This window comes from Lepeophtheirus salmonis, chromosome 9, assembly GCF_016086655.4.
Source record: "Lepeophtheirus salmonis chromosome 9, UVic_Lsal_1.4, whole genome shotgun sequence".
NCBI lineage: Eukaryota > Metazoa > Arthropoda > Copepoda > Siphonostomatoida > Caligidae > Lepeophtheirus > Lepeophtheirus salmonis.
Window position 1 is genome coordinate 23958456 of NC_052139.2, and position 19988 is coordinate 23978443.

Consider the following 19988-nt stretch of genomic DNA (forward strand, 5'->3'; position numbering starts at 1 on the left):
CATAAAACATTTTATTATTGATGTTATTATGTAGCACCACCCATTTTATACATTGTTAAATGGAAAAAAAGGAAATATTATGTATGAAGTATTTAGTTTATGATATTCATAGTGAATAGCTTAAACTGATGATACTATGGGGAATAAGCCAGCAGGCATATCAATGCAGAAAAAATATCCTGAATTCTAATAAGTTTAACTATTTTTATAGATACATGTACAATTTTTGACTCGCGTCATTTTTAAGGGTGGTACTTTTGTAGGGAAACGTAACAATTATAATCTCTTCGTTCAATAGAGGATCGATATTGGATTAATTTCTCCTATAAGTTCAATAAGAACTTAACTATATAACTTCCGAATAAATCATCAGCGCTACTCCCTGTCATTCATAAGTATATAAGCTTTATGCTTACATTTCCTCTCCTTAAACTGTAAGAAAAATAATAACAGCTTTATAAAAATTTAAAAAAAGGGTTCAGTCTGTAATTACAAAAAAAAATCGCACCTTATACTAATATTTTCTGGATGGAGGTTTTGTGAATGAGTTCACAATAATTTGACAGATAAACTGCGTACTAAAAAATATATAAAGTACAATTTTTTACCAATAGCATCATTCATGGGACGGTACAATGTGCATAAAAATCGTCAGTTTTGCCCAAAAAATATTATTTTTATCTAAGCTAAAAAGGCTTAAAATGCTATTTGTACTTGACTTTTTAAAATATTTTTATACTTTTGATAATATTTGATTCAATTTTAGGATAAGAAAATATCACCAATAAAACATACTTGGAAATAAATCATATCCCATCAAATAAAAATATATTCTTATGATGATATTCCATATATTTAATGCAAATGTGTGTTTGTGTTTGGGTGGGCGTGTTCGAGAATCGAAGCCAAGCCCATGGCGTACTTAAAATGACATTTTTCTTAAAACAGATGGACAGATTATAACTGCTGCATGTTGGTTTGTTTATTACACACTTTTTTTAATAGAAGATTATAAGGTTTAGGAAAGAAAAAAGAATAGAGAATATAAGAAAGGATTTCAGATAATAATTTGAAAGATTAGTTAACAGCAGTTCAACTTGAGTATTTCTTATTCTCTAAACCTTATAATCTTCTTTAAAAAAGTTTGCAAAGAGATCAATTAACAAAAAATTACGGTCTTCATTTATTGTTATATGTGAAGTATAAGAGTTTAGTATTACTAAACTCTGTTACTATTAAATTTAATGAAATAAAGAAAAAAAAGTTTTAAAAAAAAAACCCATCTTTTGAGGGTTTGAATAGTGGAAAAATTACAATTTAAAATTATATTTTTGATATACAATTAATTGTTCACTTAATCCATGCCAATTGATTCATTAATACTGAAAAAGTATTTGACTTTTAATGGGCTTGATCAACAGCAATATTATTTGATAATTACATATAAACTACGTTGCAATATAATTGATGATATACCCCAACTTCACAAATCTTACCACTTAGCCTTATAAAATTTCTGCCTCGAAAAAATAAAAAACATATACATAAAATATTTTCAAAAAATTGGCTAAACTTTCTTGCCTAATGTAATAAATCTGGTTTTCTTTTTTGTTAAAAATTGTTGTGAATACAATTTAATATTATAGCTTCTAGTTTAGTTAGGAATACCACTGTTATCGTAGTACAGGAATAACCTAAATTGACGTAATCCCTCTAATTTCGCATCCTTTATCCAAAAAAATATAATCCTTGATAAAATAAAAAAAATATAATAACGTAGGAAATTACTTTTATTGTATAACGCAACCTTTCTACTAAAAAGAAACATATTTAATTCCCAAAATCGGTTTTTAATCATTCTAAATAAGTCAATATTATCAAATCATACTGATTTTTTTAGGTACTCCCATATATCATTCTCATACTATGTATTAACAATTTTATAGAGTGAAATACATACATTTATACCTTTTTTATAATATTTAAATGCTATATATTATTTTATTTTATACTTTATTATAAAATTGCTTCAGATTGTATTTCGATAGGATATTCAAAATTTCTTCATAAAAATAATAAAATGACCAAATTATATATATTTTTTGATTACATGTTACAGTTTGTATAAGAAAATACTACAAGTTTCATTTTCTTCGACTTAAAATCTATTATTTCAGTACCTACCACTAATCTTTACTTTCATTTCGTTCCATTAAGATTATATAGTCATTATGTATTAATGAGTAATTCAATTGCGGGCATTTAAACTTTATAGTGTGCCATAAAATACATATTTTTGTTCGATCATCCCATTAATATTCAATTATTGCTTATACAAGTTACAACATGTACTAAATTGCAAATTATACAGCATATATATATATTTACATCCGAGGGATCAACAAAAAAATAGTATTCATGTGCTCGTTCTTCTTTTATACTCATTATTTATTCGGTCGTCGTGGTGTTAATATGAACCTCTTGAAGACTGTTTCTACCCTATAATTAAATTGAATATAGATCAAATGAAATATAATTACAATATGTGTCCTTTACTCGTGCTATTTGAAATGTAGATACTTCAACTTTTTATAGCAGTAATTCATTTTCTACGCCCTAAATCATATAACAGGCAGTTGATATTACAAGGTTCTTAATTCAAGTGTGTGCAATATGGCTCCCAAAAAATTCTCCCACCATTTTTTTTCATTACAAACTATTCAACTCTAGGTATAGCTTATTTCTTTGTTGATGTATTAAAAATAATATGATTTATGAAATACCCATGAGTTATCAAGTGAAATTAGGGAATTGACAACTGACAAAAAATACATTGAGTTTTTTTGTTATAGCGAAGTATGATACTAACAAAACGATTGGTATCGTTATAATACAGCATGGAGCATCCATGTTTGTTGTAGTGAGAGATGCATTTATATAAAGGAGGAAAGGAAAATGATGTTCGAGTAGGATATTACAATAAAGTTGGTTTTCCTTTGAATCACGCACGTACCATATGAATTTTCTTAATCTATATTTGATATTTTCAAGGTTCATGACATTACAAAATGAAATAAAATTCCTCAAATAATTTATTAGACTAATCTTATAGCTACTTCATACTATATTTGCATTTAAAGTAGGCACAGATTGCAAAATCTGCAAAACTTGATAAAATAGATTCGTATACGTGTTCTTCATTTCTCTTTTTCTCCCCCTCTCTTACAGCTAAAAGTAGATATTGAAATCATTATTGACACGAGTCATCTCCTTGTTGGCATCAACTCTGCAGCCAACTTTTTCCTCTATTGTCTTCTACGAAAAAACTTTCGCTCAGCTACGTGGCGTCTACTCACATGCAGTAAAAACCCGTCACGTCATGGTAGAGACACTCAGCTAATGACCCAAAGGTAAGTAAGTCAATAGAAGATTGTATTGTAAAGCATTTCCCTGAATTATCCCTGTTATAAATTCTTGACTTATTTTTGGATGCCGTATATTTTAGAGCTATATGTAATATCCATCCAAATTTGATTCATAATGCTAGCAAATTCATTAATTTTTGTGTGTGAGTATTTTTTGATATTTGTAGTCCCTATTTTTATCAATTCCATTTTCCCTAATTTGATCAATCAATAAATTGTATAGATACATATTTTAAATATATGCTTGCTATGAAGACAAGACCATCTTCATTAAAAAAATATGCTTTTTGTGCGTTATTATTATACCTAATTGTAACCTCAACCTAGATAAAACGAAGGCTTTTTAAACTTATTTGATCCATTTTATGTTTCAGCATGGTCTTAAGAAGAACTTATAGAAGTACAAGACGACAACACCACGATAAGGAGTTTGAAGAACAGGTAACATATGCATAAAATGATTACCAATCTCTCACAAAATTTGAAGTTATACATTTTACATTGAACAGACATTTATCTCAAATGTTTAAATTCATTTTTATTAAAATAATAATGATACAGATGTTGTGTTCAAAAATATTGGACCACCTCCTTTTTTATAGAACTGAAACTAAAGCAGTATGAGATCAAATGTCCTCAATACACTTATTTTCCTAATACTATATATATATATATATAAAATTTATCATCGATCAGTTATGTCATTTCTTCATATATGATTTTTATTAAGTTTCGGTCAGAAGCCATTATGATTTTCATGGGATTGAACTAATGTGGCCCTGTAAAGAAATTCCTTCCAGATCAGCCTCAAAATAAAAATCTCCAAGGTTTGGTCCTAAAAGTATATATTTGATTTAGACGTATTCTATAGATGAAATGTTGATAATGTCATGTTGGGTTTCGAAATTGTGAGCATCGGTCAACAATAACGTTATATGAAGTTAAATATATTGCATATATATCATATGTTTATTATACATAAATCCGGATGAAGAACAATATAGTCCATTTAGAGATTTTAAAAAATAGGACTAAACTTCCATATATGGTGTAACATCGCATTTTGGACAAAATATAAGTCCAAATCGGTCATAAAAAAATCATATAATACTGATCTCATCGTATATATGTATGGTATATTTTTATTCAGTTCTGCTAACATCAGAAGTGACTATGGCAAAAGCTCTATTTCTGACAGTGATGCACATTTGCTCTATGTAGACCAGATTCATTCTAATCTAGGCCTTATTTACAGCTGCCTTCATAGTCACAACACCCCAATGTCACTTCTTAAATACCTTCCTCTTAACATGAGACCAGAATAAATAGTCAAGAGGCTCGCATCTGGTCTGTATGGTGGCCATTTTGTTTTCTCCATACATATTTTTTTTTTACCAAGAACGATTGGGTAATCTTTACCATGTGTGCAGGAGCTCCATCCTACTGAAAGACTAAATTACCTTCAGGCAAACTTTTTGCAAACCATTGAGGTATTTTGTCTGGAAGGACTTTAAGGTGTTGCAATCTCATTTTATGGCCAAAACCATGACTGATTTGTGGTGGTGATAATAAACTGGTAAACATCATTTTTTTTTTCAACTGAAACGATGATCACTTCTTTAGCTTGTGCAGATTCAAGGTCATTAACATTGTTGGAGATAAGGATGTTTCAAGCTGTTAGGAAAGAAATGGATCATTAACATTACGAATGACTTACTACCAAATTTTGCGACTGTTTCATTCATTGCAGAGTGAGAGACTCCAACTCATGGACTTGGTTGGCTTCCTTTCAGCGTATTTGTTGAGGATTTTAAAAATCATAATAGCTTTCTCATCAAAGCCTTCCTTCTTCTTAAAGTTCCAATCACATTTTGACATATTTTTCACAATGTAAACAGTCTTTCTAGAGACTCGAATAAGCCTTGAATTAGTAGTAGGAGTGTGACCTAAAGCCTTGTTTCCTGATTTGATGATATTTTTTCCATTAGTTTCATTGATCTGTCAGTTTAGACTTAGGCACTTTGTAAGTTAATAGGAATATACCAATTATATTATAGAATTGCTCAAATATTCTTAAATGAAATTATTAATTTTTTTTAATTAACCTTTTCAAAGATGGAGTCTAGATCTGTCTACTTATTGATAAAAACTTTTGAAGCCATTTTCTTGGAATCATCCGAAAGTAGGCCTTAAGACTTTAAAAAAAAAATACTAAATAAATTATCGAGATTATATGTTCCCATTGTCAGTATTATCATAATTCCCATTGCAAATAATATTCTGGAAAAAAAATTTAAACGAAAACAAAATATTTTGACTGAATTTATTTATAAAAAGTTGACAACTTCATGATTAAATATATAAATGAGGTTCACTTATATTTATACAAGAAAAAAACAACTTTTTTGGAGCTGAAGCTATTGTGATATGTAGCTCTATATTTCTAATGCCCCACTTTATTTTTTTTTCTTCTTTCTAATAGCAATAATTGAAATAGAGGAAGCATGATATGAGATAGTGCGGAAAAGAAAGGAATAGAAACGAGGACAGTGTCCTTAACCTCAATTAAGCTCATCATATTAGTAAAATATGTATATACATAAATATATTTCATGTTTTCAAAATGTTATTATGAATCATGTATCATGATGTTATCTGAAAAATATTAATGATAATATCAGTCAGTAAATAGCATTTTCATTCTGTGCAATATAAATTATGATGCACAAAAAACAACAACAAAAAAAAAAAATAGAGACACAACAAAGCATCAAACGATCATTGTACAGCAATAATTCATTTATTCCACATTCGAATAGTTTGGATTTTTACGAATTCTCAACTTTTTAGACTGTGTGCTACCTTAGAAAATATGAAGATCTTCAAGTAAACAATCATTAAAAAAATTGACCATTTTTGAAGGAATTTCTTGGTCAGATGGAGCTACGCTGATTAAGTATAAGTTATATTATAGAAATACAATTACATCATTGAGGGAAGAAGAGACAAGATGACTGGATATAACCTCACTCCTGAATTTGAGAGCAGTGAACCCACCATACAGTGCTTGGTGAATTAATTAATGCTTACAAGGGAACCTCTCGTCAGAGTTTGAAGAAATAGATCGAGTAAAGCGTGTGACCCGGCACAAAATCCTTCTCAACAAGATTGAAAACAAGATTCTTGGCCTCCCACACCCCCGACCGTTCCTCTCTAGACTTTAGTATTTTTTGGCACTGCAAAAGGAAGCTTTCAGGAGTCCGATATACAATAAACGTCCTTGAGCCAACCTAGAGCCAAGCATTGTAAAGAACTGCTGTTCAAAGTTCTGCACCTGGCTGTAAGTGACCATTAAGGAAAAAGGAGACTATATTGATGAAAATATAAATAACGCTGATTGTATTTATATATATTTTTGAAATATGACATTTTTTTTATTTCCAAAAAGTGTTGCATTTTAGACGGAAGAGCCTGTTATTCCCCTTAACTTAACTGTTATTACAAGTATTTTATAATCACAGTGTTCGTAGTTACTTAATATTTGGTTGTTCTCTTTTCCAGATTGAAAGAATAATGAAGGTCATTTTGGAAAACATGAAAAAAACAACGCTTAGATTGTTAATTTAAAAAAAAAAAATGCACTTTGTTTTGTTATATTTTGCAAAAATTGGCTTTTACACTCACTTGTTATACGAATATATGGTTAGAATAAGCATAATCATTCCTTATTAATTAAGAATTGCCCAAAGATATATTCTTAATTGAAAATAGAAAATTAAGTTATATAAATTTGGAAAGTAAACATATAATATTTATGAAATGTATGTCAAACGAAAGTATCTTTGATACTTAAAACTTATATTTACTTGAAAGTTATTAAAGTTACGGTTACGCTTTTATTTTTAGGGGGCGGGTATAACTTGACATAAAAAAGGCGAAATCTACAGAGATGACAAAAGAAAATATAATAAAAATATATATATCTAATTGCTAAACCATTAATTTAAGTCAGAAATCATATTTTACGGGGGATTTTAAAGGGTTTGTTTTTTAAAACTGACCATTCATTTGTCTTCATGGCCTTATAATTATACAGTCATAGGTATATACTTTTAAGATTATATTTTTTGAGAATTTTCCTTCACTCTTGAGGCATATATACAGGTTGTGCAAGCTATATATGCCGCCTGTGTTGGCACTATCTTTGGAATATCCAGGGAACTATTTTAAAAAAGCATGGCGTATTCCTTGGAATACGCTCCGGGAGTGACAACATAACAATTGCTCGAACTCTGTGACATAGTATGATGTTTGTTCGCATGTTGGAAAGTCTTAAGTATTGGGTTTTTGAGGATCTCTTTGTTGATGGATTCCTTATCGAACTTAATGTCCACATTGTAGCGACTAGGTAACAAGTGATAGTAGTCGAGGACCTTGAGGAAAGGCTCAATCTTGGAGTGTGGCTCAGCCCTTTTTTATCTCATCCGCTAAGTTAATTTACGTTAATAGCGATCTGCACAAGCAACGCGAGCATGTTTGAAGGGTTTCTCGTAATTTCTCTTATCTGTAGGTGGACAATAACGGCTTTCCAATTGAAATGAAACTGGTGTCATCAAATTTCCACACTAATTTTGCATTTTTTACCTAAAAGTTTCAGATAAATATGCTCAAAACGTGGGTTGTTTTGAGGAACTTGGATAAAGAAAATCGAATTCTGGAGGTGTGTATAGGTATAAAAATAAGTAGATATAAGTATGAGTTCGAAGGAGTGGGTTAAAGAGATTCTCCTTTTCATATAAACTTTTTAAATCTTTATATTTTTTTAAATAATTAATTTATTTGGGGGATGACTAATCACCATTCCATTTATCATAAAGACGCGATCACCCAACTTATTTTGTTGACAATTACCTAACTATTAGGTATTGGTGATGACGATTAATAATTATTATCTCAGAAAAAAATGATGTGCGAAGCTTGAACAATTCGATTGTTATGGGTTAAAATACTAGTCAAGTTTTCCCAGGTATCAAATATATCAGCATACTTGATTGATAATGGTGGAAGAAATATTTACAAATAAAGTTTTACCTAAATTGGAGAACCTTCATAATTGTCAATGATCCTGAAATTTGCCATGGAGTGTGGTTTCTCATAGTATTTTAAATTTTTGAGTACATTCAATCATCGATTTATAAAGTCCTCATTTTCAATTCACTCTAATTCTCAGAGTTAAACGGCATAAATTTTCGCTTGCAACTTTTTTTAAATGTCTTTCTTTGGGCCCATGTTTTTTAGTTTATTTAGAATAGTACATAGAAAGCTTGGAACACAGCCTGACAATAGTCTAAAACCTACTACACTAATATTCTCAACAAGCAGCATATGATCATATAAGCGTTTAACAATACGTGTCAATATTAGTCAATTTAGAGAAAATTGACTACCAGGTCTTGAAAGACTTTTTGTACCGGGTGAAGACGAGTAGCTGGTATACGACTATGGCGACCTATAACTTTGTTATTAAAGTTCGCAGAACGTTCAAATTTTGCAGGAGTTTGCATTTAACCATAGTTAATGTTGCGTAGAAAAAAGTTTGTTTTGATTCCACCTCCTTATTGAGATATTTGACCATGGAGCAGATGTGTGAAAAAATTGGTTTGAGAGGAAAGCAAGAGAATTGTAAAGACATCTGGAGTCCACAGAAACACTATTTGGATGATCAAAAAGAGGCTGGACGAAAAGAGTCTAACTTTAAGGATCTCCCACATCCTGGACAGTCTTGGACATTAAAACACCTTCAATAATTGCTGAAGTGAAAGCTCAATTGAAGCCAACCCTTCTAGAAGTGCATACATGCTTGTTTAAGACCATAGGATGTCCCAAGACAATGAGGAACCTTTTGGTTGAGGATTTGAGCTCGAGTATCTTAGGAAGACAAGAGTTCAATTGGTAATCTCAGAACAGCGCAAAAAGAACCGTTGACAAAAACCATAATCGAAGGAAATGACAGGTATGTAGCATCTTCAGTTAGCTCTACCAATCCTTCTGATAAATTTGTGAGCAAATCAAAGCCTCTTGCCGGCCAAATGATGCTCGGTTTTGTTTGGAGTGATGGGAAAGCTTTTTCTCCCATTTGGTAAAATGGAATTGTCAGTGCTAAGAGCTACAAGAAAGTACTTCGGGGTCAAGTTATTCACCATCTTGATGCAACCTATGGTCGTGGGGCCTTCATATGGATGCAAGTTCACACACCAAATGCCGTTCAGAAGTATCTTTCTAAAAGTTGGGGTCAGAGGGGCTTTGGTCGAAAGAGATTTGGCCTCCGTCTTTGCCAAACCGGGACCCCCTTTGTTTAAGTATTGGGGCGAAATTGAGAAGGTTGCCATTGCTAAATAACATCCCAATTTGGAGTCTCTAAAGGGTCTGGTTAATGCAACCTGGGTCAATATGTCTACCAACATAGGCCAATTAGGCCTGTGCTGCATTCAAAACAAGAATTGATATGTGCATGAAAGATAAAGGCTCAGTTTTTGAGAAATAAATATCCTTAAAGTGTCTTAATAACTACTAAAAAGTTTTTGTTGTACGAATTCATTTGCAGCCTTGGCAACACTTTTAATGTGAGTCTGGCGTGCACTAGGTACTCATCCTCACCTGGTACATAAAAATAATTTATTATGAGTAATGTAAATTTTACATTTAAGTATTGCATTTAATATTTTTTAAGTCAAATTTCTATAACATATAATTTATGCAAATTTCTTACTTGTTTATAATATCCCCATAAATATTTAATTGTACTATTTTGTTCGTAGTAAGAAACTTATGTACTTAGATGTTGTAATATCTTTTAATGATAAATTGATAAAAATATTAAATGCATAGTCAAAGTGCAAAACCATTAAATGTCGATCTAAAAATTACTTTTCCTTGAAATTTGTGAAATTACTTATAATTTATAAATAAATAACAAGCTTGTTTATATTACATAAATGATCGAAGCATGAAATGTTAATGAATAAAATTGCATGGTGAAGGACAAAAATGTATCCAAAGGATATATGTTTTTGAATGTACCATCTTTGGCAAGGATAAACTAGATTTTGTTGCTGTTTTTATCTGTTAAAATTGAATTAAAAAGGTCACTTTCTGTAAAAAGACGTAACGTAATTTATTTACTTGTTCCAAAAAAATGATTTTATTGTCACCTTATTATACATTTATAAAACAACGGACATATTTTGAAGATTGAACTAGAAAAAATAAGTAATGAGTATGTCCATTTGAAAAATTAAATTAGGACGGACTACGGAGCAGAAGGGAGTCCATAAACTTAAGATACTCTTTGGCCAATTGGAATCCATTATCATGATGGGTTTGACGAAGAGAACAGAATGGATTCATGAATTGTTTTAAAGATGTAACCTCTCAGACTGTCGATCAATTGCCCAAAATCCATGGATTTTGAGTTCGTAGGGTTCTTCCCTTAAAGCAGTTTGATGAAAATCCCCTTTTCCCCTCCAAAGAGTGATTTCTATAGATGTACCAATACCAAAATTTAAGCCGGTTACGATAACATCTTTATAAACGATTCCAATACCAATTCTTCATTAACAAAAGTGAAATATCTATCAATGCTACATGTGCAGGCCTGTAATATTTGATTACTACGGTTCCATTGTTATCTCTTAGGTCTAAAATATCCATATCATATACTGGGCGAAGACTCAAAACCTTCTTTCACTTCTTTATATTTTTATGTTGTGCCGTTTTTATGGGAACATTTTGAGCAAAAATTGGTAATTCAATAATTTTCTACACTTTTCACACAATATGTCTCCCTCTATTCCGAATGATGTTTCCATACGGAGACAAACAGTAGGACCTGACCTTGATGAAGTACAAGGGCATGATGTTCCACTCCTCCACAATCACGGTCTTCAGAGTATCGACATTCCTGTGATAAGTCTTGTTCGTCTTGCCAGACTAAAGAGCGAAGTCCAGGGAGTTCACGTCGGGTGAGGACAAAGTCCAGAATTCTGCTGGACATGATGCAGCCATGATCTCCTTGCAGAAATAGTACTTCGTCTTTGAAGTGTGTACCGAACACCATCTTGAGTTATCTCATATTTGTCCCCCTGGTAACGTGCTTTACAAGTAGATGTTTGTGTTGACTTTCTCGTTGGCCTTGAAAAAGGTAGGAAGGTATTTTGCTGCTGTCAGACGCCACAACGCCGAAAACCATGACCTTAGCTGGATGTTTGGTTCTGAAGGTTCCCTCTACCTGAGCTCTTGATTCAGCCAAAAATGTATCCTGTTCAGAACAGCGTCCTTTGTAAAGATCTTCTTATCTGGGATCGACTTATGCGAAGAGGAAATCGCATACACTCTGTCGTTTTGCTTGTGGCTCGGACATTTTTGGACTGCAAAAAAACAAAAAACACATCAAATTGTAACTTTTTGTCAGCTTTTCGACTGGTGCCAGGTACAAAATTATCAGACTTTTAGAACTGAGGCTAAAAGGCCCCAGAAAGGGTTTTAATTTTTGTCCTCACCCTGTACATCAAGTAACACTTTATACAGTGCTTCATGTACACACGTTCAATGCTTCATACACACTTTTCATCATTTATTTGTACGAATATATTGCTACTTCTTAGATCAACAATTCATTCATTTGGTTTAAAGATTCATACATAAAAGTAAATAAACTTTGCTTTTTTAATTTACATAGGATAGATTAAAATAAGGGATTTACCGATATTAAAGTTTCAACCGATTCTCATATCATATTTATGAACGATTTCCATAACGATTCCTTATTTATAACGGAGTTACATAAACAAACAACAAAAAGATTTACTTCTTTTAATGTGTTGTTTGTTTTTTAATGTTCCTTTAATTGGTTAAACTGAGTTGCACTGATTAAATATAAGTAAACATTATTGTTTTACATTTACTCCATCTAACCGAGAAATCTTATGTAAAGAAGGTACATCAAATTATACGGGCCCCATAGGTAGGAACACCAAGCTTTAGAACTAGGTTAAACACAACTATAATCCTTACTTCCTTTCAATGGTTGACCATTTGAAATACTTTAACAAAAATTAGTTTTTGGTTAAAGTTGTATATAAATAAGTAAGCAGTGGTATCAATGGAATTAGCATTATTGAGCTGATTCTGATACTTCAAAAAGGCCGATTCTTGCCAATTCTGATGCATCGGTACACAGCTATTAATCACTAATATATGTATATTGTATCTTAAAAACCGTAATAATGATTTTATTTCAGCTCTATGACACATTTATGTTATTTCTCAAGGTTGATAAAATAATATATATATAATCCATAGATTAGATATTTATATTTGTATCTATTTACTTTCCTTTATTAAAATACCATCATTCATTTTTATAAACTTTTAAAATAATTTATCACATAACATTGATTGGTTTTTGCCTTAAAAAGTTTATGATTTTTATTACATTTTATAAACAGATATTGCTGATAAGTGTCTTATTATTTAAACATTTTATGACATGTTTATCGTAGATTGGCTCCTCCGTATATAATGCAACACTTTTTGAAAATTACATAAATTGTTAAATTTCAGAAAAGAATATGAAATTGGGAAAATTTAATTTATAAATAGAATCTTCATAAATATATCTTCTTTTGTAAATTACCCTACACTTTATTGTCATTAGTGATTTGATTTTCATTTATTTAATTTTCTAAACGGAATTGAGTCCTACGGATCGCCCTCCAGATAAAGATTCAAATGAATTATTCGTCAAAAATCCTAACAAGGTTAAAATGTATTACACTAAAGCATTGGCTAAGAGGGGAAACAAACATCAATGATGTTTCAAAAAAAATAAAAATGCATTCAACTTTTAAATGGGAAACGTTTACCATCACTTTGACTGAAGTTAATAATGAAAGAGTTTATAACAACATAAACTTAAAACATGTAACGGTCTATAATGCAGCATTGCATTTCAGTTTTGAAGAAGACGAAATTGCTAGAGGACAAGCAATTTATAATTTTGGATATGCCTCCTTATATACTAATGAGTCCACTGATATTCGACCTCCACTAACAGAATTGAAAAAAAAATACACCACTGATGTGGAAGGACCGAATGGAGAATTTTACTGGTATACGGCTCCAATGTTAAAATTGCTTTCAGCTTAGACATGTTCGTGTCAACTGGAGCGAAATAAGTTTACAAATTAAGGAAAATGAAGCTGTATTAAACCAGAAAATTAAAGAAACCATGGATGAACTATTGAATGGCGAGTCAAAAAAAGAGAGTACATCCGAAAAACCACAGGGAAATAATGGAACCATTTTGGTTGAAAACGAAAATGATCTTACGAGCAAAGATTCAAAAAAAGATTGTCAAACCAATTAAAAGAAGAAGGGAACTTTAAAGAAAAGCACACCCAGGAAATAACATATTTAGAGGATCAAAACAACTCCTCTACAACATCTGCAATCTGCCACAACCGAAAAAGATTAACCGAATGAGTAGAATAAAAATGGAGAAAAACTCTTTTCTCCTGTCACTAAGACTGGAGTGGAACAAAGTAGGAACACCTGAGAAATTCCTTAAAAAAATAAACTACTAGAAATTATCTTAGTACTTTAACAAAAAACAATATAATACCGAGTAGATCCAGGTCTGGATCTAATACGAATAGGACGAACGATATCTGAATACCAACCTGCCCCGAACACCCCAATACAACTCCCTATGCAACATAAAAAAGCATGACCATATCCATTTTAACATTAAGTGGCAACTCCTTATCAGGCTTAAATCTTAAATATGCCGTCATTAGATTCATTAAGTTCTTAAATTTACCCGATATTGCAATACTCTGTGACACTAGATGTAATTTTGAAAACCATTTTTCAATCCCACAATAATATATATTGTTTTCGTCTTTTGATCGAACAAGCTCGAATCCAAAACGTGGAGTTACCATACATATAAAATACATCAAAAGATCACTTTCGATGTGCTGAGGGGTATCTCATTCAGGGATAATGCAATTATTCAGGCGTTTGATTTGAAGTAATTGGACTATTTGGACCAAAAGTAGGAAATCCAGAGTTTTTAGAAATAAACTTGTTTCAATGATTTCAAACAGACCAACAATAATTAGGGGAGATTTCAACTTAAAGTTGATAAATGAAAAGATATGCCACTTCTAAGGGATTGAAACCTCACCCCCGTGTAACAAAAAAATATTATCCTCAATCATTAGACCTTTTGAATTCATGTATGTAGAATATAAGATGAACAACTTAGGGCATACTTTCTTCTCAATTGACAAATATTCGTCCAGAATAGATTTATTCCTGACGAAGGGATTCTTAAGAGAGGCGATAAAATCATATAATCTAATCGTTTTATGTTTTTCTTTTGAAGTATGGTCATCTTTTTATTCGGTGTGAGAAAAAAAAATGGTAATGGTAAACTCTTTCGTATCGAAGGTCTGAAGCATATTGACGTATATGATATTGCTTTATTACATGGTTTTAAAGAGTATGAATTAGCAGGAGCAAAGTGGCTTTTTACTCCAAATTCCCAATTTACATAAAAGGAAAATTAGAGGACCTCAAAAGGGTACACCCATTTAGGGCTAAAAATGTGAATGGAAGTTGTATAAATGTGCACTTAAAATTAAAAGCCATTCATAAAATTCATCTTAATAAAGAGAAAAAATTACCGTCACAATGGTTAACACATTCAAACGAATCGATGAGTTAAGCGCTGTTAACTGGTTGAAACAACTTGGGCAAGTAGTCGATCATTAACCCAAAATAAATCCAATCAATGAATTGGCTGGAAAAAAATACAAGGATTACAAAGATGTGCAGAGAGACAGAGATTACATTGTAGAAATAGTTACAGATACAGTCAAAACTCCACAGCTAATTGATTTGCAGGGATGCATTGTTATGCTCAAATTTAGGGGATCCAGAATACAATGTCAGAACTGTTTTGAAATAGGTCAAAACATGATTATAGTAATAGTAGAGTTAAATTTCATCAATAAGAAAACATTTTGGAGTAAACAATTTTAAGAAATAGGGCTACTAAGGCCCCTGGAGGCATTCAAGATTTCGAAGATATATTTATTGGTAGGGATATGTTAGGGGAAAAGGTAACAGAGACATGGAGAAGTGGAAGTTCAGAGGAGCTCAGAAGCGAAAGATGAAAGGAAGGAAGAAGATAAAATTGAAAGTGCAACGATGGATTTATTAACAGTGGAAGAAGTGGATCCAGCCAGGGTCAATCCTAATGAAATAAATGGTGAATATGATATAAATACCTCTGAAATGGTCCCTTGTCAAGACAATACTGAGAAAACTAATACTCAATATGATGTATATAGGTATGGAATTTATAGTTAGAAGTACAGAAGAAACGCTCAAGGTTGAAGGGGTTCAGATTAACCCAAATACAAATCTGGAATTGGGGGATGAGAGTAATCTAAACTCCATTGGAAAAAGATTAGGTGAAGATAATACTGTGGAGACTTCAGTATATAGCAATATACCTTTTAATGCTATCGGTAAAGGCGAAGGTGATACAAGAGTTGCAATACAACTACGTCAGCCTTCAAAACCTCCTGTAAATCCTGATCTTATTCTGTTAGCATTGACAAGATATGGGGATGTCGTGAAAAGAGCTTCTCCAAGGTCAGACTTATTTCCGCAAAGATATCAAGCGCTACTAAAATTCAGAGGAATTAATGTCACCAATTTTAATCGTTTATCATATTGATGTTGTTTAAAAAGCATATCAAAGTTGAAGATTTTTTTTATTTAACTGATCAGTAGGTGTCAGGAAATCAGTTTGGGAATTGGTAAAATTATTTCATTAAACAAAAGGGGAATTTCCTGTCACACCTTAATGAAAAGTTTAGTTCGTGATAAACCTGAAATTATATGCCTTTAAAATGTGAAGGCTCGTACCTAAGCATCTAGTACATTGAAATGCCCTATTTGTATTCCTCATAACTATCACTACTTTTTCAAAGGCTCTGGTATGAATAGGGAAAACTTTCTCAAATTTCAAAATCAATCGAAGAACTTAAATGTGTTTAAGAATTATCAAGGATTCGTGATTGGCATAAAAATTTTAATCTAACAAAAGTGGTGGTTTATATGTAATAAACGCATATGGACCTAATGTAAAAAGTCCAACCTTCTTTCAATCTATTATAAATGTTTTTATCCTCTATTGATCATAGGAGATTTAAATGTTGACTGATATAATAGTAATCGTCGGTACCCCAATCAAAAAAAATTATCTAAACTCATAATAGAACTGAGTTTTAATGACCTAATTATAATTTTTAGCCCAGAAGACATTGTGTCCTGTAGAATTGGCCAGAAGAATTCCCAAATCAATCTGACCCTTGCCTCTTTATCTATCTTTTCCAAAAATAAAAACGCTTTTTACCGGCCTCTTCTTGATTCAGTTAATTATCTTATTGAAATTGTTTTCCAATTTTATAGACTTAAAACACGCTTTCAGTCCCCCAAATGAGTATTGGAAGACAAAAATTTTATCAACATACATTGAACACGTTTTATTAATCAATTTAATTTAAAAATACTTGCACATCTTCAGATTTATACAGTTAAATCTACTTCTTTAGAGATTATTCGTAAAGAAAGTAAGAGAGAAATGTCGTGGATACTTAATTCAAGTATCGTGGACGATCAACAAAAAACATTATAAACATAATTCATGACGTATTTTCAAAGATGCAACATGGCAAGGATAAATTTTGTCTATAAGAAAGCGTTAGTGTCAATTCAGTGAATTAATTTCTAGAAGCGACAACAGCGATGAAGAGAAAAATGTTAAATGGACCAAATATATAGAGAAGGGGATCTTTTGCACAGAATGAACATGAAGGATATAGACGATCTATCATATTCAAGATTGCATTGTGTGCGACAAGAAAAAATCAGAAGTAAGGTTAAAAATATTTATCTAATGGATAAGAACGGCATAGCATCGAATGATCCAGAGTACATATATTTAGAGATCGAATTTTTTTACTCCAGACTATACTCATGTTATGAATGTAAGATAGAAGTCGAATGCAGAAGAGGCATGACGTGCATCGCCTCTTTTTGTGAAGAATTAAGTTGTGAGCCTGATGATGATTTTAGAATAGGATAAGAAAATAAAAACCAAGTGTATAAATATTTGACATTTGAAGAAATTTAGAATGCACAAAAAATACCAAGCTTAGTAAATCCCTGAGCCGTCTGGCTTTACATTTGAATTTTATAAAAAGTACCTTTGAACTCCAGTTTTGCTCTTTTTTTATGAAAAGGTGATGTCGCTAGGATATTTTCCAGAATTTGCCTCGGATGGACGGATAGTTCTAATTCTTAAGATAAGCAAAACCCTTGGACAGCTGAAAAATTACCACCCATTAACCGAGCAAAATTACATATCCATACAAGATATTTTCATATGTATCGGCGAACAGAATAAAGAGAATTAATAAATCGTTTCTATATCCCTCTCAATATAGCTTTTTGGAGAACAAACATGTGAATAAGTATCCTTTACGGCAGGGGTTCCCAAAGTGGGGGTCGCGACCCCGGGGGTCGCGAGACACAGATGGGGGTCGCGAAATGCATTCCAAAAAACAAATACAATTTTTTATTTTTTTTATTAAAAAAAAAAAAGAATTATAATTTTTTTTTTTTGTATAACATATACATATGAGTTGATATTAGAGTTAAACCATGCAATTGTAGCCGAGCGTTTAGTTGTTTAGCACGCACGCACGCATAGTGCATGTGCGCGTGGCTGTGCGCAACATTATAATCCACCTCCAGTGTTGTTGGGGGTCGCCAGTCTCTGGCACCGTTATTTTGGGGGGCGCAGGCTGAAAAGCTTGGGAACCCCTGCTTTACGGTGAAAACCTTCTTAGAATGTCAATATAATATTTCATTAATGGCAATAGACTTCGTTAAAGTGTTCGACACGGTGTCTCACGAATACATCATTCGTTCACTATATCAGAAGGGATTCTGAGATCTAATTATTAGAATGGGAGTAATTACTCTTGCAAGGTCTCGCACACTTGTTATGAATGTAAATCAGGAAGCTTACTTCATGAATAAGAGAGGAGTAAGACAAGGTGACCCTGTGCCTGCATTTTTTTTCATCATGGGTATTGACAAAATTATACAAGACATTCAGAAGGAGAACAAAATAATAGGCTTCTCATCTATTCCAACGCATCCAAAAGGTATCTGTTATGCTGACGATCTAACATTGGTTTTAAGTGGAAACCCCTTAGATATTACAAGATCAATAAAGAGGGACATGCTACTTCTACGAGATTTTTCATACATATCGAGATTAAATATTAATGATGGAAAGACAGAAATACTAAGTTCTTATTAATTCAGGCTGGCCATATTTCCAGACTTCAACGGAAATTAAACTAACAGGATCATGGGGGGGGAATTCAGGATGGCAGAAAATGAAAAAATTGTCGGACGAATTGGACGGGCTAGCTCCTTTTTCATTGGCATGAACCTGAATATGTGGGACAACCAGCTAATGACGGTCACTCCATATGATGAGAGAACAACAACAAAATTAAATGACATAGAGTTTTCCTTCTTCCAGCTAAAGAAAAAGAAGAATATTTCATATGAGAGGCTGCATGGATCAATAAATACAGGAGGTTTATCTGTATCGAATATTGCAGAGATGTGAAAGGTTTTGAATTTTTATTGGATAAGGAAAATGTGGGGCAGTGAATAGTTTTGCTGCGAATCCCTCAAATTTTCTGAAAGGAAAAATATTTTTATTTGTTGGAAAATCCTTGTGCTAGTTATGGGAGAATATATAAATTACTCGCTTTCTATTCTTAGCACATGAATGATCTATACAAAGGAGCGAGAGATGTGACCCAAATGCTGGAGTTATCTCTTGGGGGAGCTACCCATCAAAGAACGTCTGAGCCTCACCGAAGTGGAAAAAATCGTTCTAACCTACTAATAAATAGGTTGGGGAAACGTAACTTTCGTGCAAAATTTTGAATATTTAGAAGTGTAAATAGACCTTTAGTACACCTTTCCGGAGAAGAGCTTCTTTGATGTCTACTTCTGAAATTAATATATGTTTTAAAAAGCCAATCATGCCCCCTTTTCCTGGATACCTGGAGAGGAGATAAATAAAAAGAGATGTAGCCGGTCCATTAAAGATATAAACAATTATAGAAGTATGCATAGTAATATTTCGTTTGAAAACTGGAAAAATATTATCATTGAAAGTTATTACTTCAGACTACCAACAATTTAAATATATAATCAACTTTAAAAAATGTATTTGAATAATAACAACCTTTTATTAAAAGTTATATATTTTTTTCACAGTTAGCAACATATGACCTACTCACTGATTGAAGAAATAATAATTTGATAGTATTCATATACGAATTTATAAAAATACGGATATCACAAGTGAATACAAATGATATCAATATTTTA

General features: G+C 31.9%; 1 protein-coding gene across 2 annotated transcripts in view; it reads left to right on the plus strand.

Annotated features, from left to right (window-relative positions):
• Positions 1-19988, plus strand: part of LOC121124856 (FMRFamide receptor) — a 115923-nt gene that overhangs the window by 69650 nt on the left and 26285 nt on the right. For both annotated transcript variants that reach the window (XM_071891142.1, XM_071891143.1), the window contains 2 exons: positions 3229-3410; positions 3800-3866. In XM_071891142.1, the coding sequence (XP_071747243.1) occupies positions 3229-3410; positions 3800-3866 (249 nt within the window). The remainder of the gene's footprint in view (positions 1-3228; positions 3411-3799; positions 3867-19988) is intronic.